This window comes from Tursiops truncatus, chromosome 19, assembly GCF_011762595.2.
Source record: "Tursiops truncatus isolate mTurTru1 chromosome 19, mTurTru1.mat.Y, whole genome shotgun sequence".
Taxonomy (NCBI): domain Eukaryota; kingdom Metazoa; phylum Chordata; class Mammalia; order Artiodactyla; family Delphinidae; genus Tursiops; species Tursiops truncatus.
In genome coordinates this window covers 14,176,041-14,199,816 of record NC_047052.1, presented here as the reverse complement: position 1 = coordinate 14,199,816, position 23,776 = coordinate 14,176,041, and the positions used below count along the sequence as shown (strand labels likewise).

The following is a 23,776-nucleotide window of genomic DNA, read 5'->3' as shown; positions in this document are numbered from 1 at the left end:
TCATCTAGGTTGAGTCTTGACTGGGAGAAAAAGGCAGACACCCCCTAAATCGCCTCAGGGGAGGATAACCTGAAGGGACCCCAGTCCTCCCAGAAAGCAAAGCAGCCAGCTGCTTTCGGAGTGAGATCATCCTAGCAGTTCTGACCTCCCTCCCTCCCTCTCTCCCTCCCTCCCTGGATCCACCCCCAGCTCCATGCTCTCACGCTGGACTTTTCTTTCCATCCCATACTTTGTGCTCAGCCATCACAAAGTATGGTCATGATTCTCTTCCCATTCAAGGAAAAGAGTTCAAGAAACCTGGGCTTTGTGAAATCTCAAAGAAATCCTGAGGTGTCACTTACGTTAGAAATTAAAATGTTGGGATGAGCAGTGGGATGGAAGCATCTGGCAGCACAAACCTTTCAGGGCTACAGAGGGGCCATTTCATGTTTCCAGCTGATAATGATGGAATGAATGGACAACCCCAGGAGGGGATGGTCCTGTAGGATGATGGGGTCCCAGGAAACCTGTGGGATGGGGGTGGTGTTGGCTCAGTAGTTATGCTGGGGCTTAAAGGATAAAGGCAGGTAAAATATGGAACCATGTCAACTACACAGAGAGAAACCACTGATGATTTAGAGAGAGAGGGTTTCCTTCCCCTCCTCTTTAAGCATCTCTGCCCCCTGCAAGCTGTCATCCCCATTCTCCTGATCATAGGTGGAAGGGAGGCCAATCTCTGGCCGCCTCCCTATCAGGAAAGGAGTAATCAAGTATAAACGCTCCCTTTTCTACAGACAGAAAAACAGACACTCACAAAAGCAGCACCCTGACAAGTTCTATGTATAGGCGGACTTTTCCTCCTAGACAGGCAAGGGGGGAACTAAGAACAGAATCCAGCCTGTCAATGACCAGCTTATGGAATTTTGCCATCGTGAAAAAACTGGAGAAAATCCTTTAAAGCACAATAAAATTAAATCCATATCTGATGCTTAGGCAAGCTACCACTTAAAAAAATGAGTCTTCTGCCCTAAGAATCCATTATTTCTAACTGACTTTCTATCTATATGGGGAACTCACTGCCATGTGTGTTTCTGGACTACCTCTCCAGTCATGTTTAAGCAGTGAATCAGGGACAGGGGATTACCGGTGGCTAGAAATGGATTTAACATGACAAATGGCGACTGGAGTTGTGTTGAAGGCTAGTCATTATTTATCACAGCAGGCACTGTGTGTGCATGTGTGTGTGGGTGGTATGGGTTGAATTTCACCTTGAGGGACACATACATTGAATGGCTAGGGTGCAGAGCCCCAGAAAAATAGCAAAAATAACTGGTAGTTCGCCGGACATCAGGATTAGTAATATATTTGGTTAAACCGCATGGAATTTCCAATTTTTGTAAATAAAGAATGGTTAAATATGAGCAATTTCACATGGTTCAATCTGTCAATTGCATATTACTCAAAAGACACTTGAGTTTGGATGTCCTATTTCCCATGAGGATCTCAAAGAATTGCTACTGCAAAGATGGCAACATCTATTTTAAAGATGGACAGTGAAGCCCCAGACCACAGTCAAACACCAAACCTGGAAGATACTGGAAACTGGAATTCTCACTGGGCTTTTCCAGTTTTAGAATGGTACCTAAATCCATCCTTCTCAAGAATGCTCCTTGGAACTCTGAATTCCAGGAACACTAATGCTATTGAGTGAGAAGGAACTATGAAAGATTCTGGAGGCAAACCAAGTGAAACAGGTCTCTTTACTGCAGGATTTCTCAGAGCTTGTAATATGCAAATATCTATGGCAAATACCCAAATGGGAAGTGGTGTGTACACATTATTTTCCAAAGGTACTTTACCCAAGCTTACCCCTCACCTTATTCCCCACACTTTAACGTGCACACACGTCACCTGGGGATCTTGCTAAAATGTAGATTCTGATTCAGTGGGTCAGGGACTCTGCATTTCTTTTTTTTTTTTTTGCGGTACGCGGGCCTCTCACTGTTGTGGCCTCTCCCATTGCGGAGCACAGGCTCCGGACGCGCAGGCTCAGCGGCCATGGCTCACGGGCCTAGCCGCTCTGCGGCATGTGGGATCTTCCCGGACTGGGACACGAACCGGTGTCCCCTGCCTCGGCAGGCGGACTCTCAACCACTGCACCATCAGCGAAGCCCGGGACTCTGTGTTTCTAACAAGCACCCAGGTGGTGGCGACATTGATGCTCCTGGTCCATGGACCACATTTTGAGTAGTTGAGCTACTCAAAAGGGGTTTAGTGTCTTCCAGGGACCATTCCCAGGCATTGGGTGGGCCTGGCTCTGAACACGAGAGAAAGGCAGGCCCCGATGTACAAAAGAGAAGGCAGCGCCTTGGTCTCACCTCCATAAACTCGGTGCTGGAGCCCACATGCTGCCTGAAGCACAGAAGGAAGTTCTCCTCGGTCGGCAAGATCTGCGCCAGCTGTGGGGATCAGAGAGCAACAGTAACATTACGGAGAGCCCTGCCAGGAAGCAAACAGACTTTCATGCAGGAAGCATGGAAACCAGCCAGTGGCAAGGCAGCATGGGAGTCACATTTTGCTCCATTTTGCTTCCTTTCTTGAGAACAGGGGCTGACAGCCCTTCAAAGGGGAAGAAGGGTGTTCTGAGAAGCGCTTCTGGGTCACCCCCAAACCTTCAGGTATGAGCAGCTGGAGGGACAGAAAGTGGTGCCACTTTAAAACGCGAGTATCCAGACTCAATACTTACTAGATGGTTCCACATATATAATTCTAGAAAATGCAAACTAATCTGAGTGCAGGAGGGCCTGACCAGACAGAGGAACATTTTGGGGGTGATGGAGATGCCGTATTTTGATTGTGGTGGTGACTACATGGCTGTATATAACTGTCTAAACTCATGGAATTTTACACTTCAAATCAATACTGCTTATTATATGTAAATTATACCACAACAAATCCGATTTTTAAAAAACTGCAAGTACTCTTGTGCCGCAAACACTGTTGGCTGCCCCTCTCCCCCCCTCAATGGCCTTCCCCTCTTCTCTGCTCCCAGCATGCTTGAGTCACAGGCAAATCCTAATTAGTCTCAGCTAGATGTGATAATCCCATTTCCCTGGCCAGTGATTGGCTTATGGCTAGACATGTGACCTACTCCTGGCCAATGAAATGTGAGGGGCGTTCTACTGCGGGTACCCCTGGGAAAGGTTTCCTTATTCTTATCAGGGACCAAATGAGATGGCCCCCTTCTGCATCTGGATGTGATGCCTGGAACTGCTCTAGCCAGCTTGCTACCAGCCTGAGGATGAAGCTGTTTTAGGGGTGGAGAACAGAACCAAGAGAACTGCCGAGAAGCAGGGCTGGAGACCTTGTCTTCTTCACCAGGAGTCCTTCTCATGGCCTTTCTCATTAGGAGCCTCTCATAGTTTAAGCTAAGAGTCAGTATATTATGGCCCATGAGCCAAATCTGGCTCAATGCCTGTTTCTGTAAATAAACTTGTATTATTGGAACACGGCAGGGCCCTTTCATTTACATACCCTGTTGTTGAAGGCAGGGTTTACAGCTTGCAAACCCTAAAACACTGACCATAGTCTGGAACTTTACAGAAAAAGTCTGCCAACCCCTGGTTTAAGCCCATTTGAGTCAGGATGTTCTGAGGCCTGCAGTTTAGGCATCTATAGGGATGGTCTTGGTGCTTTTCACAGATCACCGTTAACTGGGCTGGTAGCCCATCCCTCAGCTGCTGTGAAGGATGACCGCTAGTGGCTCATTGCTGCCCCCTGCAGGAGAACTGCCCTCCACCAAACTGCCCCAGCCATCCTCCCCTCTGACCCCCATCCTGGAGGGGGCAGCTTGCATCCAACGCCTGATTGACATAGGGGTGCAAAGGGCCATCCTACCCCTTGCTTCAAGGTGGGGCCAACCCCGTGGCGCAATCCACACTCCAGAGCCCCCCATGAGATCAGGCCAAGATGAGGCTCCAGCTGAGACCATGCGCTTGCTTAGCTTCTTGCTCTGCCCTTTCCTGTTGCTCTCTCCTCCCTTCTCTTGAAATCCTACCCACGAATCTCTGTCTCAGTCTCTCCTTCCAGGGCCCTGACCTAAGGCACCATGGCAACCAGTTCCCCCCGGGAGGAGTTCTGCCCTCCTTTATGTGCTGCTGTCATCATTCTGGACCACTTGACCATGGGTTGCAGACAGATTTCCAGAGGTGTCTGGTTAGGCCTGCACACACAGGCACATGTAGATGTGTCTGTATAAGTGTATGTGTGTATATATAAATTGTTAAACAAGGAGGCCATTAGACTGAGGTAGCGTTAATGCCTTAGTAGCCTACGTTAGCAAACCAAAGTCTAAACACACAGCCAGAGCAGCCAACTAGGCTTTCCTGAAGGATGCAGCCAAACAATTTCCTTGCTTTGTAACTGGCTCTTCCATATACACGTCTTTCCCATAGCTCCCATTGGTAGAGTGTTCCTAACTATTTTAGGTTCGGCGCTGGCCCATTTGAATTGATTTTTGCTCCAATAAGCTCTTAAAATTTTTAACATGCCTCAGTTTATCTTTTAACAATATGTATATATCTATGCACATCAATACACACGTATGAATGTGTGTGTGTGTATATATTAATATATATAAATTATACATGCTACATATATAAATTATACACACACACACACACACACACACACACACACCCCTTTGGATGCCTTTAGGTGGGGCATGAACTCTCCCGTTCTGCAAACTTCACCCTCTCTTCTGTCTTAAACTGAGCTCATCACACATTTATAGTACCCGTTGGACCCTGAGAGCATTAAAAGTCTTCATCCCTGTCTTAGGCCAATGTGTGTTGCTTCCTCGTTCCTTGTGAGTCAAAGGAAAAGCTCCATCTGTTCTCTTTCATCAGCCTAAGTGCTGGGAGGGGTGGTGGGGCTTCAAGACCACCACCTCACTTGGATCCCTAGAAGGACTCCTGTGCGAGGGAGAGGCACAGGCAACCGACGGCCCTTCCCGTGTAGCTCTTAGCAGGATACTAGGACTCACCTCTGCCATCTCGATTTTCCCATCTGCGTTCTTGTCATACTTCTGCATGAATTCCTTCATCTTCTCCCCAAGGTTGTCACTCTTCGACATCTGCAGAAAGACAAAGGGCGCCGATTTTGCTGCTGGGTCCCCTGCGAACCGTGGATCTCTCACCCTCTTGGTGCAGCAATGGTGGGGAATCATTCTGCACCCCAAATATGCAGGCATGGAACCAGGTTGAACCAATGCTCTGAGTAATCAGGGCTGCCCCCTTTCCCTTTTTAGGGTTCCTCCAAATCTAAGTGTTCTCTCTCTTTTTAAAAATATATTATTTATTTATTAATGTCTGCGTTGGGTCTTCGTTGCTGTGTGCGAGCCCTCTCCAGTTGCAGCGAGCGGGGGGCCGCTCTTTGCCACGGTGCATGGGCCTCCCATTGCAGTGGCCTCTCCTGCTGTGGAGCACAGGCCCCAGGAGCACGGGCTTCAGTAGTTGTGGCACGTGGGCTCAGTAGTTGTGGCTCGCGGGCTCTAGAGCGCAGGCTCAGTACCTGTGGCACACGGGCTTAGTTGCTCCACAGCACGTGGGATCCTCCTGGACCAGGGCTCAGACCCATGTCTCCTGCATTGGCAGGCGACTCTTAACCACTGCGCCACCAGGGAAGCCCTAAGTGTTCTCTTCTTTGAGGCTCAATCACATTATTTTCAAAGGGAAACAGAACATATGGATGTGCTCTGTGCCACATAAGTAAACATGCCCGTCTGCCTTTGAGATGGATTAAACCATAAGTCTACCAGAAGGGTGAGGACTTATTTCCATCACTCAGATGTGAGAACTCAGGCCCCAACATTTCATTGAGGCAGCTTCTAATAAGCCCAGCCTATTGCAGGGGCCCCCAATAAGTTCTAGACATTCCACCAGAGCAAAGGTGATCGCTCATTTTCTTCTTTAAAGACTAACTGGAAATTCTACAGTGCTTTTCACTCTGATTTTAGGCTAGGAAGAATGTGACCAGAAAGTCTGTATAGTTGAGGGGTCATTTAAATAGTCCACTAGATGAATGTGACTACTAAAAAGGCAAAGAGCTTCAAAAGTTCTATTGCACCATCACCGCCTAAGTTAAGTCTAAGGTCCTCTTGAAGTTCTCAGAGCTTCTCTTCGCTTGGGGTGCTGCTTGTTAAGTGTTTGCATTCGTGAGCTCTTCTTTATCCCTAATCAGTGATGAATCATCTTGGCATCTGAAGCCTCTTCGCTTCTCCAATGGCTTTCTGCTGGGTTGTGTATTTCCTAGGATTGGGCCAAGGAAAATTCTACCAATTCTTAGAGTCTTTTGTTTTTTACCTTTTGGACTGGTCTCAATTTGCCCATATGTATTTTTTTTATCAATATTTATTGCGTTACATCTACAAATGTGCCTGGAATGAGCCTAGGCCCTTATCAGAAATGTGGCCATCCTGTTTGCTTTCCACAACAGTCCCCATGATGTTAGTAGCCTGTCCATTTTACACGCAAACGGAGGCTGAGATGACGTGACTTCTCCTGAGGTCACCAGCTAGTATCGTCAGAATTTGAACTCATGACTCTTGTTTCCAAGGCCAATGTTTTTTCTACCACAGAACAGCTGCTCTGAGATCCAGTCCGGGGTGATGTTAGTTGAGAATGTTGTTGACAGACTTGAAAATCACCCCTGATGCCATCTGAGGAAGGGAATGACTAAGAGAAGGATTTCAGGTTTGAAGCACTTTGTAAAAGCACATTCCTCCATCTACCCCACGATCCCAGAACCAGTTGTGAAGCCTGTGTTTTCTGTGATCCGGGCTTCATTATCCTAGTAATGAGGGGTGACGGGGGACTGTTGATAAACAAACCCATGAATCACCTCCATCACTTAAGCCCATCGCCTGGACATCTTCCTCACCAGGGCGCGCTGACAAGCTCTGAATCAGGTGTTCACCAGTGGATTTGTGACTCATCTCCCAAAGCGCTCCATGAAGACTTGCTAATAAGCAGTGGATTGGCCAACGGACACGCAGCAGGGGAGAGTAGAGAGACCACCCCCCCCCCCCACGACCAAAGGACCCGCAGGAGCTGGCGGGGACGGAGTTGGTCTGACTCCATATATTCGAGAACCAGACGTGGGAATCACAACAGACTAGCTCCAATCACCTTACCTTTTCAATATTTCAGACGGTCCCCCAAAAGGCTTTAGTGAAGTCAGTCATGCCAGGTTGGCACGTGGGGAAACAATGTGCCTGCCGTTAAGGGCATGGGACATGATTTGCAGTCACTTCAGGCCATGAAGGGCAGTCTGACACCTACACCCATGAGCCAGTCCGATCTGGCTCAGATGCTGGTTTGGAGCAATCCTCCACTTTCCTCTAGGTCCTTGCCGAGGTTCCAACCTTGGCTGGTCTGGAACAGTGGTTCTCTAGTGGGGACGATTCTGCATCCCTTGCAGGGGACACTTAGCAATGTCCAGAGACATTTTTGATTGTCACAATTTGGAGGGGTGCTACTAGCATCTCATGGGTAGAGGCCAGGGACGCTGCTAATCATCGTACAATGCCAGGGACAGCCCCCCATGACAAAGGGTCGCTACCCCAAATGTCATTAGTGCCGAGGCTGAGAAACTCCAGTCTTGAACAAAGGCACTTGAAAGCCCCTAGGCCTCCAATCCTGAGTCATGAGCCCTCTGACCATATTAGGTAGGCTATGGACTCTTCCCTAGGAAAAAATACTTCTTATACACACAGACGCAGACACAAATGTTTGCAGTTTTGGGCAGTTTATCAACCCCCGGTACCCATGAACACCCCTCAATCCCAGACACCCAGAGATAGTGAGGTAAGGTACTCTTTTAAGGGAGTATTTCAATTTTTAAAATCCTTCCAGATAAAAGAAAAACTCTAAGGGTCAAAACCAGAGATGTCAGGCTGCTGATGGAATGTATGACCTAGGACAGACAATGCTCAAAGCCATGGTCAGGATGACAGAAAATTCCAAACAATGGGAGAGGGGTCTGGGCTTACCATGCCAGAGCCTTTTCTTGCCTTCTCCAGTTCTTGGAAAAAGTTTTCTAGCTCTTTACCTTCAATATACCCATTTCCTGCAAAGATAGCAAAGAAAAAAAGCAATGAACCTCAGAGTTAAGTAGTAAAACTTATGGTGGATGGGTGGGGTGGGGAAATGGGGGGCTTCATTGAGAACTTGTTCTCCTCAGTGGTCAAGCAGGTGTCTGGGCCAGCCCTGGACTGTTAGGGATGTGGGTCCTGCCCTCTGGCCATTTGCAACCATAGAGATCCAAGATTAATAACGGTGTTGCCTTTGTGATATACATTCAGTAGTCAGAGACTGGGAGGGACCAGCGTGTGGGCCATGCTGGCAGAGGGAGCTGGGAGCTGTCTGTCCATAGTCAGCTGGGCAGGCAGCAGGAGCTGCAGATCTGACAGGGGACAACAGGTCATCAGCCTCGAGATTTGTCAGCAGGTGGCAAGCCCTGGTCAGTAGGGCGAATGAGGTCAGAGGCAGAACTTGGGTCTTTGGGGTAGGAGGGTGTACTGAGTTGAAGAGTGTCCCCCAGGGACTTCCCTTGTGGTCCAGCAGTTCGGACTCCATACTTCCACTGCAGGGGACACGGGTTCAATCACTGGTTGGGGAACCAAGATCCCGCGAGCCACTCAGTGCAGCCAAAAATAAATAAATAAATAAAGTAGACTTTCTAATAAAAAAAAAAGAGTGTCCCCCCAGAATCCATGTCCACCCGGAACTCAGGATGTGACCTTATTTGGAAATAGGGTCTTTGCATATGTAATTAGTTAAGATGAGGTCATACTAGATTAGGGTGGGCCCTAAATCCAATGACTGGTGTCCTTATAAGAAGGCCAAGTGGAGACACAAAGGCACACCGGGAAGAAGGCCACATGAAGACAGGGGCAGAGATTGGAGTGATGCATCTCCAAGCTAAGGAGCTCTGTGAATTGCTCGCAACTACCAGAGGCCAGGAGAGGGACATGGAACACATTACCCCTCAGAACCTGGAACCAACCCTGCCAACACCTGGATTTTGGACTCTAGCCTCCAGAACTGTGAGAGAATCAATTGCTTTTGTTTTAAGCCACCCAGTTTGTCGTACTTTGTCACGGCAGCTCCAGGAAACTAATGCATAAGGGAAGAGTGGCAAGAGAAAAGCAGGGATGGGGGCACCTGAGAGGTGGTCACAGGGATCAGGCATATGGGAGGCAACCTACTCCACAGTAATGAAGAGAGGGGGCGCTGAGGTCTGTGGAGGTAGATTCAGATCCTGGTTCTGCTGTACTTATGAGCTGTATGGCTTTGGGAAAGATATTTAACCCATGTCATCTGCAAAATGGGTAATTAAATGGGATTTTTGCATGTAAAGTCCATTACGGGTGCAGTGTAAATGTTACTATTGTTTGAGTTCAATTACCAGAACTTGTATAAAAAACGGGAATGAATTTGGGTGAAAAGTGCTGTTATCGGGACCGGGTCCCAAGGTCAAGGCCTGACTTGCAAGATCACGTACGTAGTAAGAAGTCCTTCAGGTTCTTCACCACTGAACCCAAAAGACCTAGAGACCAGGGCGAGCTGAGTCCATGGTCAAGCTCCCTGGTCTGTCTGTGACCGGGAGGAATCATTTGTGGGTGGGAAATCACAGGTCTAAGGCAGTGCTCCCCAGACTGCTGTGAATGGGAATCTCCTAGAATCTTAAAAAAAAATATGGATGTCTGGCTCCCATCCCCAGACATTCTGATGTAATTGGTTTGGGGTATGAACTAAGCATCGTGATTTTTAAAAAAGCTCCCCAGGTAATTTCCATGTATATAGCAAGGTTTGGAAACCACTGACCAAAAGTCAAGTTCCAAATCTGATCTAAAGCAGTGAGCAAGGTTCCCACAGAGACTTGAACAGGAAAGGGAGATGGTAGCTTGCTTCAGGGGCAAATGGAGTTACAAACTAAACAAAGAGAATAAAAATAAGTATTTAGCCTGGCCTTGGTGGGGGCTTTGGGAGGCTGGAGGGCGATGTGGGAGTCGGGGTGTGTGTTCTTCCTAGCCTCCCCCACTAGTGTCCCCTGAGAATTTAGATTTGGAATGAGTAATCCTAGTGGCGCCCTCTAGTGGAGAAGGTGCCACAATACATAGTGTATGGAGGAATCATGTGAGATAAATTAAGGGTTTTTTTTTTTGCGGTACGCGGGTCTCTCACTGGTGTGGCCGGCCTCTCCCGTTGCGGAGCACAGGCTCCAGACGCGCAGGCTCAGCGGCCATGGCTCACGGGCCTAGCCGCTCCGCGGTATGTGGGATCTTCCTGGACCGGGGCACGAACCCGCATCCCCTGCATCGGCAGGCGGACCCCCAACCACTGCGCCACCAGGGAAGCCCCTAAATTAAGTATCTTTATCTGCAGGGAAAAGATATGATTGTAATTGCACGCCGGGGGTGGGCATGGTGGGGAGAGATGAGACTTGAGTTCCCTTTTTTCCCCTAGGCTAGAGTGGTCATCTTTCTTCTAGGATGTTCTGAAAGCTTCTTGGGAGAGCTGGACAGCTGCAGCAGGGGGAGTGAGGAGGGAGGAAGGGCTTTCTAGACAAAAAGGCGGTGGTCCAGTTGACAGTGCCACTGAGTTGGAGGAACGAATACTCTTTCTCTCGCTGGTCGCTCCCTGCCGTGATCTGTCTATTCTTCCATTTCTCAGGCAGGAAGCTGAGCTCAGCTCTGGGTCCAGGAGCAGGGGCTGGGGTTGGAGGGGCCGGGGGGCGGGGGCAGGGGTGGAGCTCACATTGTGAGCATGCGCTGGGGTTCGAAGTACCAGAGGCCTCAGAGCTGGGCCCGGGCCAGGGCTGGGTGGACACCTGAGTCAGTGAGTATGAGTCTGTTTCGTGAGTGTATTAGGAGGTGGCTGAAGTATCTACGAGGGCTGCTTGGACAGGGTGGGCAGGGAAGGCCTCGCTGAGAAGCCCCAGCTACTAGCAAAGGCAGGGAGTGGGGCCCAGTGCCCCTGTGGAAAGAAACCCCTCTTGCCATGCTGGGAATTACAGTACCACCTCGCTCTGTGCAAAGGGACAGAAATGTTGTTCAATTCCACAAGCCTTTATTTATTTATTTATTTCTGTACGTGGGCCTCTCACTGTTGTGGGCTCTCCCATCGCGGAGTACAGGCTCCGGACGCGCAGGCTCAGCGGCCATGGCTCACGGGCCCAGCCGCTCCGCGGCATGTGGGATCTTCCCGGACCGGGGCACGAACCTGTGTCCCCTGCATCGGCAGGCGGACTCTCAACCACTGCGCCACCAGGAAGCCCGTCTTTATTTTTTTGAACTGAACAACAGTTCAACGTTGTGGGAACTATAGCCAAGTTTAGATATGGGCCTGTTCCCGAAGAGCATTTAATGGTCTACGGGGGTGAGGCAGCCAGACAAGAATAGCAGGAATCTACCAGTTGAAGGGAGAGGGTGAGCAGAGATTAGATAGGCAGGCAGGGGCTGCAGGGCCCAGATGGGGCATCCTCCAGCACTGGGGGAAAAGGTCTTCGCTACTTTGGCTTCCCTCAGAGCAACTCCCTAACCATCACGTGGGAGGCACCTATTATAGGAGGTGGGAGTAGAGGACAGGTTGGCCTACCTCCTTGCAGGGAGGACTTCAGCACTGGGCAAGTGGTTTGCTTTTTCTATGACCGTATATAGGGGGGTGGGGTGACTGGCCACCACGCAAATCTCATGTGGATGGGCATGGATAAGGATGTGGTTACCATAGCAACCATCATTCCTAACTTCCCCATATCAAACTGCAATCTGTGAATATTAGGGAGGGGGATGGGAGGAGCCAGGGACCCTGTATCCGTCCTTATTCTGGGCTTGCTACCATTCTTCACCACCATGGTGCCTCAGTTTCCCCAAATTTTGAAGTGAGACAACACTTCTTTACAATTAATCTGACCACAGACACTTGGAAAACTTTGACCAAAGAATGCCCTGCCTCACAGTGGAAAGGGGCTTGTTTCTCACTGAGATTTGTGCATACAGATTTTCTGAGAGTTGAACAGGTAAGAGGAGCCCGATTAAGGGTCGTAAGTCTACCACCAGCTCTGTGACTGTCCATGCAATGTCGAGCAAGTCAATCTCTCTAAACCTCAGTTTCTTGATCTCTAAAATGGGTATAACTATGCCTTTTTTTTTTTTTTTTTTTTACTTTATAGAACCATTGTGACAGCCATACAAGATAAGGCTGTGAAAGCATTCTGGAAAATGTAAACTCTCACATAAATGGAAAGCATCATTTTTATACTCTGTGCTCTTAAGGTCTTCCGAACCAATCCATGGCTGTAAACCCTTCAGCCCAAAGAGTGCCATCATGACTGCAGCCTCAGAGTCCTGATTCTCAGCCCAGGCTATGTATTAGAATCACCTGGGAAGCTTTTCAAAGTGTACCACTGCCTGGGCCTTACCCCCAGAGCTCCTGATTTAATTGATGGGGTGAGGGTGTCTCGTGGGCATGTTTTCAAAGCTCGCCAGATGATTCTGATGTGCAGTCAAGATTAAGGACTGCTTCAGTGCGACCTGTCTCAAATTTTAAGGTATGCAAGAATTACCTGGGGAGTGTATTAAAATGGAGATTTTAATTTGATGGGTCTGGAGTATGAGGGCTTGTCATTCAAAGTGTGGTCTGTGGAACGGGAACTTTGGAATTACCTGGGAGCTTGTTAGAAAGGCAGAGTCCCAGGCCCCACCCCAGACCTGCTGACTAGAATCTGCATTTTAACAACATAGGAGCATGAACATCTCAAAGCAGAACCACTGCTTTTGAACGTGAGCATCTTCTCCCTAGAGAGACAGCGCCTTTGGCTTCACATTCAAGGTTGAGGTGGGGGGTTGGTGTGAAGCCCGAGATGGTAGACAGGAGGGGCCTAGACCAGCACTATTCAAAGAGTGGTTGCGGCCTGACGGTGTCAGTATCACCTGGGAGCTTGTTATAGATGCAAATTCTCGGACCAACCCCAGCCCAACTGAATCAGAATTGTTAGGAGTGAGGCCCAGAAATCCGCGCTTGAACCAGTCTCCCGCGCGCTCTCAAGTTCGAGAAGCACGGCCCTAGGGCGTGGTGCTCACCAATCTGTATTATTCTGTGTTGCGGAGTTTAAGGAAATCAAGGAGGGGAGTTATGCAGTTCTAGACTCCTCGTTACCTGCACAAGAAAGGATTCATGAAGCCAGACCTCCTGGCTGTCTGTCCGGAGTTCAAATTTATGGAAGGGCAAATAGCCCTCTACCCTCCAGCCTGAGTTCCTCTGGGACAAACGCCACCCTTTGCGGCAAGAAATTGACTTCCTCAGGCTCTGCTCCAATATAAATATTACTTTGCACGGTGCTCACCATTTACGAAGAGCTCTCCCCTCCCTGCCCCAGCTGGTCTTCAGGACACTACCAGGTAAACAGACGGGTGTTATCGACCTCGTGTTCCAGAGGAGTTTGAGAGGAAAGAAAGTGAACCACAGCTAACAGCCTGTTTTCCTTCTGTTCACCCCAGGGACGATCTCTGTCCATATCTTTATCTTGTTTTGATTTCTCTCTTTGTCAGACACACACACACACACACACACACACACACACACACACACACACACACACACACACACACACACACACACACACACACACACACACACACACACACACACACACACACACACACACGTCTCCCAGAGGCTCAGCTACTGGATGAATGTTTAGACACTTGACTTTTAATCTGTGTTTCTGGGCAGAGCTGCTTCTGGAACAGAGGCTCTGGAGCTGGGCTGGGTCCCCTGCACCTGTGGACATCTGGCAGCCTAATGCTGGGCCAGTTCCTGGTGCGGAGGAGGCCAGAAGGATGGGGCAGATTGGGCTAGAGAGGAGGTGAGGCAGCCGAGAGCCAGAGAGGAGGGGGAGAGGGCCAGAGCCAGAGGCCCCAGCTGGGACCCGCGGGGCAAAGGCGGGATCTGATGCAGTCCTCCAGGACAGCCGCCAGGTCCAGAGCCGGAGAGGCGCAGTTCTTGAAGTGTCTCACGCCTGCTCTGTTAATTCTGGCTCCCTGGGTATCGGGAGGGATTTCCCTGAGGGGTCTCCTTAGCCCTGGAAACCTCCCCCAGGGGCTCAGGTGGTGAAACTACTGAAGTCAAAGGGGAATAAACAAGGAGCGAGGGCAGGGACGCGGGATCGCTGGTGGCCGCCCACGCGAGGCGAGGCGAGGCTGAAGTGTCCTGTTTGTGAAAACGCCCCCGCAGCTGCCTCCCTGGGGAGCCCCAGCTCTCAGACACAGCTGCGTCCCCCATCGGCTGGCTGGGCCACGGGGCATGAGGGCCTCACAGAGGATGTCCGCAGCTGGCATGCCGCGGACATCCACACCAAAGGGCACTGTTGGCAAAACAGGTGGGGAATTTGGGGGTGAAAGTGGAGGTGGGATGGGGTACTTATTCCTAGGGCTTACCCCAGGTGGGGCAGGAGGCTGCTCCCAGAGAACCCCAAATCCTGACATCAGGCCTAAATGGGACACACGGACCCCACAGAGAAATGCCGACAGGGTTAAAAGAAAGCTGCCCTCAGACAACTTTGGCTCCCTCCCAGCACCAGACCCCTTTGCCTTTAATGCTCCAAGAAGCAATCATTTTTATAAATCCTGTAATTATCTTATGAACAGCACAGCTGTATTGCATAGTAACAGCCATAGGATTTGTGTAAATGCTTAATATATACCGGATATTCTCTAACCCTTTTGAGGCAGGTCTTTTATTATTATTAATTTTTATTGTTGTGTTAGTTTCTGCTGTGCAGCAAAGTGAATCAGTTATATGTATACATATATCCGCTCTCTTTTAGATTTCCTTCCCATTTAGGTCACCACAGAGCATTGCGTAGAGTTCCCTGTGCTATACAGTAGGTTCTCATTAGTTATCTATTTTATACATAGAGGTCTTCTCTTCAGTATTCCAGAAGACTTCGTCATTTAGAATTCCAGGGCAAGGTGCCCAGGCCTCTCTCCACCTGCGAGAGGCGCTGTTGTTTAGCTTTCTTCTGTTTCCCCTCCCAGGGACACAAGCTCCTCAGTGCCTGAGAACCTGCCTGAGCACTCTCTGTCTGGCCAGTGTCCCCCATGGGGGATGGGTTTGGAGGGTGCTTCCGTTACTACTACTGGGTGTAGGAGGAGAGAGGAGGGAAGACTGCACAGGGCCTTCCTCAGTTCTTGGTGGTCCTTCCTGTCATTCATTTTCAAAGTCCTCAGGGCCACACCCATATGGAACAAGGGTCAGTCCCTGTGCAAGGCTTTGAGAGCCTCCTGCATCACTAGGGCCATCTGGAGGCAGACAAAGGCCTAGAACACTCTGGGCAGATTCCCACACCTGGAGATATATATGCATTTCTTTTGGGGGGAGGGGGGGTGCCCATAAAATTATTTTCTTCTTGAATATTTATTGTTTTGCTGATTACACAAGAAACACATGCTCTTGTAAAACACTACAGAAATTTACTTATAAAGTTAAAGAAAATACCTTTCAATTTTACGTCATCTACTCTGTAGAGGACCACTGTTATTATTGTCTTTCAAATATTTTCCAGCATACTTGTTTCATTAATAGTAAAAATGGGCTCATACTGTAATAGTGTCCTGCCATAATTAAAAAAAATCTCCGTAATACATCTTGGACACTTTTCCATGTCAGTACAAAAGCCCCATCTCAATCCCATTGGTTGCATAATATTCCGCTGTAGAGATTAGCAGGATTTATTTTTCTGTTCCCTAGGGAAGCACATTCTTAAAATTTCAGTATCCCAAAGAACTTGACACTAGGCCCCCTTGTTCACATAACTTTATGTACATGTACAAGTATATCCATGTAGGTTGATTCTTGGAGTGAGTGGGATTCCCTGCGTTGTCCTGTGAATGTCTGCTGGCCTCTGGGAGAGGAAATATCCCTACACTTGCAGTTGCTCCCAAAGGGTAGCAAAGGCCAAGGGCAGAACTTGGCTCCCCACGGACCTCGTACTGATCGTCAGCAGAATAGGAGCCTGGTGGCCGTGTGGTCAGAACCACAAAGAGAGGCCAGCGTGAGCTCTGAGCTGGGCATCCCTCTGAAGCCTGGATCTTGCAGAGTGAGAACGTTTCTGACCAAGAAGTGACCAGGAAACAACAGAACGGGGGACTCAGTCATGTAGGGCATGTAAGGGTCACTCAGAGCATGGGGATGTTATGTGGAAGAGCTCCAGCCCCAACCTGGCTCATAGGGTGCACTCGGCTGCCGTCTTCCCTTCCTCTGCTTTTGAGAGATGACACCTGAACGCTTCCAAGGGCATGACCTTGGCTGACCACTGAGGAGGAGTGGGGGGGGCTAGGAGAGGATTCCTGGGTCCCCCTACCCTCTCACTTTGCTGTGTGATCTTGTGAAAAGAACGTTGCCTCTTTGAGTCCCAGTTTCCCCCTCTTCAGACACCTGCTCCTTCATTAGAAATGGGCTGAGTTAGGAGGGTCAGATTCCCTGCGTCATCCCCACTGTCCTCGGAATCCAGCTTCTCTGCGGACTCCTAGTCTCTGTTTACTGGAGTCCAGGACGGGTGGGGTGGGTCAGTGCTCCCCCTGCTTGGTGGCTGGGACTAACTGGGCTCCAGAGAGCTCACCCCAGGGACCTGGTGAGCCGTGGAGAGTCCTCCCAGAGCTCTTTAACTCTGTGAGCGGCAGGGGGACACTTAGAGTCGGGGGAAAGCCCCCAAGATAAAAACAGAAGCCAGAGTTAGTAAGAGGAGGCCCAGCCAGGGCAGGGAGCGCCTCGGGGGGGAGGGAGAAGCTCCCTGGCAGCCATGGGAGTTCGGAAGGGGACAGGTACGGAAGGTCCAGAGCAAGTGACCCACAGCTTAATTCTGGGTCCTTTAGTCGAATTTCAATTTGGCTCTAGCCTCATTTTCCTAAATCGCCTTCTGCGCCATCTCTGGTATTCTGATCCTTTTTGCTTTCCTTCTCTGTTAGGTCCATGGTCCCTCCTTGGGACTTCCCTGAAGTGGTGACCAGAGAGGGCGATGGGATGCCGAGGGGGACAAGGAGCCAAGAAGCAGTCTAGCTCCCCTTTCACATGGTACCAGAGGTACGATGGTTCTGGGGGTCTTTAAAGACTCTTTGGCTTCATGCTAGCTTAGCTATGCTCCAGCCATAGGACCCCTTTCTAGTATTAAAGGGACTGCCCATCACCTCCGAGGCTGGATCAGGAGGGAAAGTAGGTGTCCAGAAACCAGAGTTGGGGAATTAAGCGCTGGCCAGGAACCAGTGCCGCCATCACCTCGCTACATGACCTCAGAGAAGTCACACTTTGTGTCTGTTCCCTCATCTGCACAAGGAGAATCATGGTCTGCCCACAGCCTCACTGTGCAGGACTCAAGGTGCGACTGTGTTTTGAAAAGTACAAAGTCTCAGACAAATGTGAGGATTTGCATGGTTATCAAGAGCGCTCGTGGTTGACCCCGTGAGAACTGGGGGAGAACAGAACTGTGGAGTCCTCTGGTTATAGCTGACTCATCTGGCAGGAGGCCTGTGGTATAACCTTGGCCGCTTGATAACTTTCCTTGAATCATGCAAGTCTCTGGTGCAGATAAACTGGCAGGAGAAGCCTTAGGGAGTGCGCGTGTCACCCAGAATACAGAGAGGCTGCAATCTTTTTATAGCCCTTTCCCCCAAGGGAGTTTTATGGTACCAGCCAGGGATTGGAAATACAACCCCTCCTTAGCCCCATTTTACAGATTTAACAATCTACCCACCTCCTTTAGTAATTCATAGGCAGATCACCATCCTAATCCAGGTGTCACATGCCCAGTCCTCTGCACCCCCAGATTCTCAGTTTGCTCCAAGGGAACAAAACTTCATTGGTTATCATACCCATTAACCCCTGCCTCTGCACAGCACTCTGGGCCGAGGGCCTCTGTTTAGTCACCTTTGTGCCCGCCCTGCCGAGGTGAGGAAGGGAAGGGAGAAGCATGGAGGGAGCCTCCACCTGCTCCTCCCTCTGGTTCCCATGCCCCTCGCTCTCAATCCTAGGATGAACACCCTGGGCCACCACCCTTCCAGTGGTCTGAGATGCCAGAACGTTTCGGATGCCCACCCCGGCCAGGACCTCAGAAGGAAATCAGATCACTTAATTTTTTGGAGTGGTGGAGAAAAATTTGTCTCTAGTGATATCAGAAGCCTCTAAAATGAGGTGGGGGGGGGGGGCTCCCTTTATGCCCGAGTCAGGCCATCATAGACCCTTGTAATACCAGTCCTTAGAGCCAACTTCCAAAGGTTGTTCAGTCCAGCCCTCGATTTTTGGGTGAGTAAATGTCAAGACCACACAGAGCAGAGGGTGGGTCACTGAGGCATTTAAGATTGTGCCTCCCCCGACCCAGGGAAGGAAGGAGTCACCCAAAGCACCCAGGATTATCACCATGAGGGAACATGTCAGGCTGGCACCCCAAGCTTGCCTCCCACCACACCCTGTGAGTGGGACCTGAATGCCCGTGAGGGATGGAACGTGGGCAGAGGAAGCCTAGGGGATGCTCACTGCCTGGATGCCCTCTCCACTCCTGCTCCCACCGGACAGGCTGGGGAGGCCAAGAGTGTCCCTTCAGGACCCCCCAGTTTGCCCCAGTCCCCAGGACCCCACGGGGCTAACCTGGTATTCAACAAAAGGGGAACTTGAGGGAAAAAATGAGTGGTGTCTGAGACCTGTGGCTGCCGCAGCTGAAGGCAGGATGTTACCTTGAAGAGAAAGGCGGGGAAGATAAGACGGCAGGGGGAGTCACGGGGAGCCTTGCCAGCCCAGGCCTCCCCTCTGGGAAAGCCCCAACTTGCCCAGAATGAGGCTGCAAAAGCCGGTGGGCTCTGTCGTCTCTGTCAGGGAAGAAAACTTACGGGCGGTTGTCACCAGGGCACCCAGGTGTCTCCCAAACTCGAGACCCCTACCTCAGCAGGCTCTGCACCCAAAACACCCACTGGGGCAACCTTACCCCTGCCCGCAACTTCCTTGCCCTCTTTTCTCCACCGCAGGTCCCCTGGGGGCGAGCGGGCACACAAGTTGGGAGCTTTACTTACCGTCTGCGTCAAAGTGCTTCCAGATCTCCAGGAACTGGGACGCCGTCAGCTCCGCCAGGTGCAGGTAAGGGGGTTGCTGCTGCTGCGGCCCAGCCATGGCGAGCCGCTCGGAGACCTCAGGCAGCACTGCGCTCTCCCTGCGCGCCGGCTCCTCTACCGCACTCGGCCAGGTCTCGCGCGCCACGCTGCCTTTATATACAATCCGGAGGCTGCGCCCGCGCCCCGCTGCCAGCAGGAGGCGCGCGCGCTCAGAGAATCGGCTTGGGTCTCAGCGGGGCGGCGGCCGACCCGGGGCTCCGCAGGGGTTCGCAGGGTGGGGACGCCCGTCTGTGCTGAGACCACTCCTCGCCTGGCCAGGGAAACAGAGGCTCTCGGGTGCAAAGGGGAGAGAGGCTGCCCTTGCCTTCCTTCTCCCTCTCTCTGATCATCTTGAGTGCAGCCACCACGTATCATCACTAGCAGCAGCAATAATACTAACAGTAGTAACAGCAACACCGCCAGTAGTAATAATAATAAAAGTTTGACAAGTCTATAGCACCTGGACCTCGGAGTTCTCTAGGACTTTCTCATGCCTCCTCTCGTCTGACCCTTTCACAGCAGGAAGACCAGGGACCACTTTTCCGATGAGGGGACTTGAGACTTCAAAGGACCAAATGACTTGCCCAGCCCGGCTCTGTTTCCTCCCTCTCACAGCTCCTTAATGGGGCCCAGTCTTGTGGAGAGGCCCAGGGTTCTCTAGACTTTACTGGGGGTGGCTGGAATCAGCGACCCCCAGGAAGGATCCAGATGGGAGGGAGTGGAGGAGGGGCTTCCACTGATTGCCCTTGCCTGGGTACCTCCCTCCACCCTCTGGTGCCTGCCGCACCCTGGACAGGCTCTGGGGGCTTTCAGACAGAACTATATCCTCCTCTATCAGGTCTTAGCCACGCCCACCCATGGACATCGTGGGAGTTTGCTTAGGCTGGTGGGCAGAGAAGGTCTCACGGCTGACCTAGGAATATTCTGTGCTGGTCTCAGAAAAGACAGAAGCAGCTGCTGAGGGTACAACCCGAGAATATAGACAGGACTCCCCAGCTGGGGGCTAGGCTCCCTCCCCATTCTCCCTGGGGGCCTGAGCCTGGGGGCCTGTCCTGGCCTTGTGGACCATTACCCCCAGAGTGGCAGCTTTGTCCCCACTTTCTCCCCTCTCCTGCTGAGTGACTGAGAAATGAATTGATGCTCATTAGCATGTGCTAATGAGTGTTAGCTGAACTGCCTTCCAAAAGGAGTGCAAAGGCAAGGAGGTGAGAATGAAAAGGAGGTCACCAGGGGAGAGAGGAAAACCAGGAGACAGAGGGGGTAGGTTGTTCCTTAGGGGGAGGGACGAGCCCACAGTGAGCCCAAAAGAGGCAATACAGAGTGAAGGTTCCAAAACCACTTGCTTTTTTTCTGCCCAGAGCAAAAGTGTTTAGAGTTCCTTGCAGGAACGGACTAGGAGAGAGGAGGTGTCAGGGTCATTAAGAAGCTAGCTTTCCAGGCCTGTATGCATCCCCCTCCCCCATGCTGCTGGTGAAGGGTCCAAGGGCTGAGGAATTCACCAAAACCGCTGGGTCTAGGGAGGCAGGATTGCTCAGTGGTTAAGAGCAGGCACTCTAGAATCAGGCTGCTTGGATTTGAATCCCAGCGTAAGCTGTGTGACCTTGGGCAAATTACATAACCTATCTGTGCTTCAATTGTTCTCTTCTACAAAATGCGAATGTGGGTATTTACCTCTTAGTATTGTTCCGAGGATTAAATGAGCTCATGCTCCGGCTGCCCTTTGTGGAGAAAGAGCAGCGGCGGTTGGCGGTTGGCGGTTGGCCGTTGAAGGTTGGCGTGGCAAGAAATTCCTTGGCCAGCATCCCTCCCCTGAGGTAACTAATAGTTTCTAGAGGGGCTAACCCCAGAGTGAGGCCAAGGGGAAAGGCTAAACACAAGCTCTTAACCGGTGTGCTGCCAGCCCCTCAGGGGCCAGGCTCAGCCCCTTCCAGCTCTGACACTGTCATCTGGGCTCTTCTGGCTCACTTCCTGCGCCCTCCCCTGGCCCAGATCTGGGGTGAGGGATCTCATCTTTGGCTCTCTAAAGACCCAAACCAGTACCCCCCTTGCTGCTTTGGTTTTCCTGGCGAGGAAGTAGGAAGCTCATGCTTCCTACTTTCCCGAGCTGCTGAGATGGGGGAAGATGTTGGCTTGACTAGGAGAGGTCCTGAGTAGGACAGCAGGGTGACCACAGTGGTCTCCAAAGCCTGCACTGGGATAGCCCTGCATCGTTCATTTTAGATGCATGCTTGGAGTCTCTTTGTGGGAGGCGCATCCCTGACTCCCAGATACAGGCCCAGGGAGGGCTGCAGAGCCCAAGCACATCCCTTTGTTCCCAGGCTGAGTCCTGCAGAAGCAGCCATGTTTAGGATTACCAGCCCCTGCTGTGCGGTTGGAGAGATGCAGGTACAAAACCTACTTTGAGACCTTGGCCAAGCTATTTAACCTCTTTGAACCTTAGTAAAAATACAGGTAATAGGGCTTCCCTGGTGGCGCAGTGGTTGAGAGTCCGCCTGCCGATGCAGGGGACACGGGTTCGTGCCCCGGTCCAGGAGGATCCCTCGTGCCACGGAGCGTCTGGGCCGGTGAGCCATGGCCGCTGAGCCTGTGCGTCCGGAGCCTGTGCTCCGCAACGGGAGAGGCCACAACAGTGAGAGGCCCGCGCACCACACACGCACACACACAAATACAGGTAATAATAATACTGGTGGCACAAAGTCAGTGTAAGGCAACCCAAAATAATGTAGTCGAGGAGTTAGTTAGCAAGAATCCTGGCAGCTGTAAGTGCTTAATTAAAAGGTGGATATTGTTATTAATATAGAATGTTAGGAATTTTCTTGTTGTTCTGAAAGAGTAGCACAAAAGGGGCTTAGTACCCCACTTGTTAAACTTCTCCCCAGGAGCCGGGTACCTCCTGTCTGCTGGGCTGCCCTGTAGCTCCAGTCAAGGCCATGGGCTATGAAAGGAGAAGCTGCATGGGGGAGAGGAAGGAGCCTTAGTCTTTGGGGAGTGCAGCGTGTGGGGCTCCTCTGAAGCTACACTTTGCTGGGGAGACTCCAGAAGACCTCGCCAGGTCTTGTGGGGTGCCTGCTGTTAGGGGACACTGGCAGGCCCGCCTGCTCCCGGAGCAGAATTCTGGAGTCTGGGCCCCTTGTGAAGACAGAACTGGTGCTTGTGTCTGACTTAGAGCTGTCTGAAGGCCCAGGCTGTCCTGTCCTGGGCCTAGAAGGAAGGTGGGGGCGATGGCACCCCGTTCCTGTTCTCTGCAGCCCTTCCTTGGAGGTTGCTGTGGCTTCTGGGAAGGTGCACAGAGTTGAAAGGAGGAGCAAAAGCTAGATACTGCTGGTCGATCCTTGGTGTTGAAGGAGGCCGGGGTAGACCTGAAAATGGCTCCAAGAAAGCCTTCACTCTACCGTGCAAGGTGCCCTCGAACTCCCCAGAGACCAGCTGCAGTTCCCGCACCCCGAGGTGACCAGATGGGTGGGAAGATCTCCTCCCTGCCCCGGCCCCTGCCCACCGAGGGAGGAGATGTCTCAGAGCCAGCCCCCTGCTCGTCTCCACGCTCAGTCCCCAGCCAAGACTCCAGGCTGCAGCGGGGGGGAGGAGGAGAGCTTTGAATAGCAGAAGAAACTGGAGTTGTCAGCTGGCCCTGACCAAGTTTAAATACCCGAATGTGAGAAGAAAAACATGGATGCAGACGTCGCTCAGGGATGGGAAAGAGTTTCAGAGATCTGAGGTTCTGCTACTCCTCCAGGATCTCCCCACATGTTTATAACGATGACAACGATGATAATGACCGCAAGGATACCTTTAGTTGACTTTAAAAAGAGGGCTTTTACTGTGTCTTGCTTGGCGAGGTCCTCACAGCTAGCCTATCAGTGCGAGAGTTGGGCCTGTTTTGAAGATAAGGAAACCAAAGCTCGGAGAGATGAACACCCAAGACCTGGCAGGGGTGGGAGATAGGGAACATTTTGGCTCCTCTGGTCTATGGAGTCCTTGTGGACCAGGTGCTAAGGCCCTGGACAATATGTACAAAGTTCTTCCCATGTCCTGACCACTGGAACTGCAGGGAACCTCCTGGTGGCAAGGGATGACACACGTCTGCTGTTTCTGAGATGCCTAGGAGTTCAGCTGATGGCTGCTTCCTCCTTCTCCAGAAGGGGCAGACTGGGTGCCATCCTTCCTTTCGCACCTCCAGGCCACCAGCTGCATCATGAGGGCTGCAGTCCAGTACCAAGCATTGGCAAGAAGACTTGCCCTCGGCCTCAGACCCCAGACTTGCTCCCCCCAAGAAGGGAGGAAAGCCTGCTGACTGTCAGGTGGTGAGATGGAGAACAGATGACAACTTGTTAGCCAGTATCCACTGTGTTGAGGTAATTGGCAGAGCTGCTCAGAGCACCTGGTGTTATTTTGGAGAGCATCAAAGAAAAAATCAGAAACCCTGCTTGGTTCCTCCCTCTGCCTGGAAATATTTCTTTCAGATGTTGCCTCTTTGGTCTTTTTTTTTTTAATATATATAAATTTATTTATGTATTTATTTATTTTGGCTGTGTTGGGTCTTCGTTTCTGTGCGAGGGCTTTCTCTAGTTGCAGCGAGCGGGGGCCGCTCTTCATCGTGGT

The 23,776-nt window shown here is 51.0% G+C and overlaps 1 protein-coding gene across 1 annotated transcript in view; it reads right to left on the bottom strand.

Moving 5' to 3' along the window:
* Nucleotides 1–19,270, bottom strand: part of CALB2 (calbindin 2) — a 28,920-nt gene extending 9,650 nt beyond the window's left edge. The window contains exons 1-4 of the mRNA XM_033845043.2: nt 19,100–19,270; nt 8,030–8,106; nt 5,024–5,113; nt 2,358–2,438 (exon numbers count right to left, since the gene is read on the bottom strand). Of these exons, the coding sequence (XP_033700934.1) occupies nt 2,358–2,438; nt 5,024–5,113; nt 8,030–8,106; nt 19,100–19,196 (345 nt within the window). The 5' untranslated portion in view covers nt 19,197–19,270. The remainder of the gene's footprint in view (nt 1–2,357; nt 2,439–5,023; nt 5,114–8,029; nt 8,107–19,099) is intronic.
* Between the last annotated feature and the right edge of the window lie 4,506 nt (nt 19,271–23,776).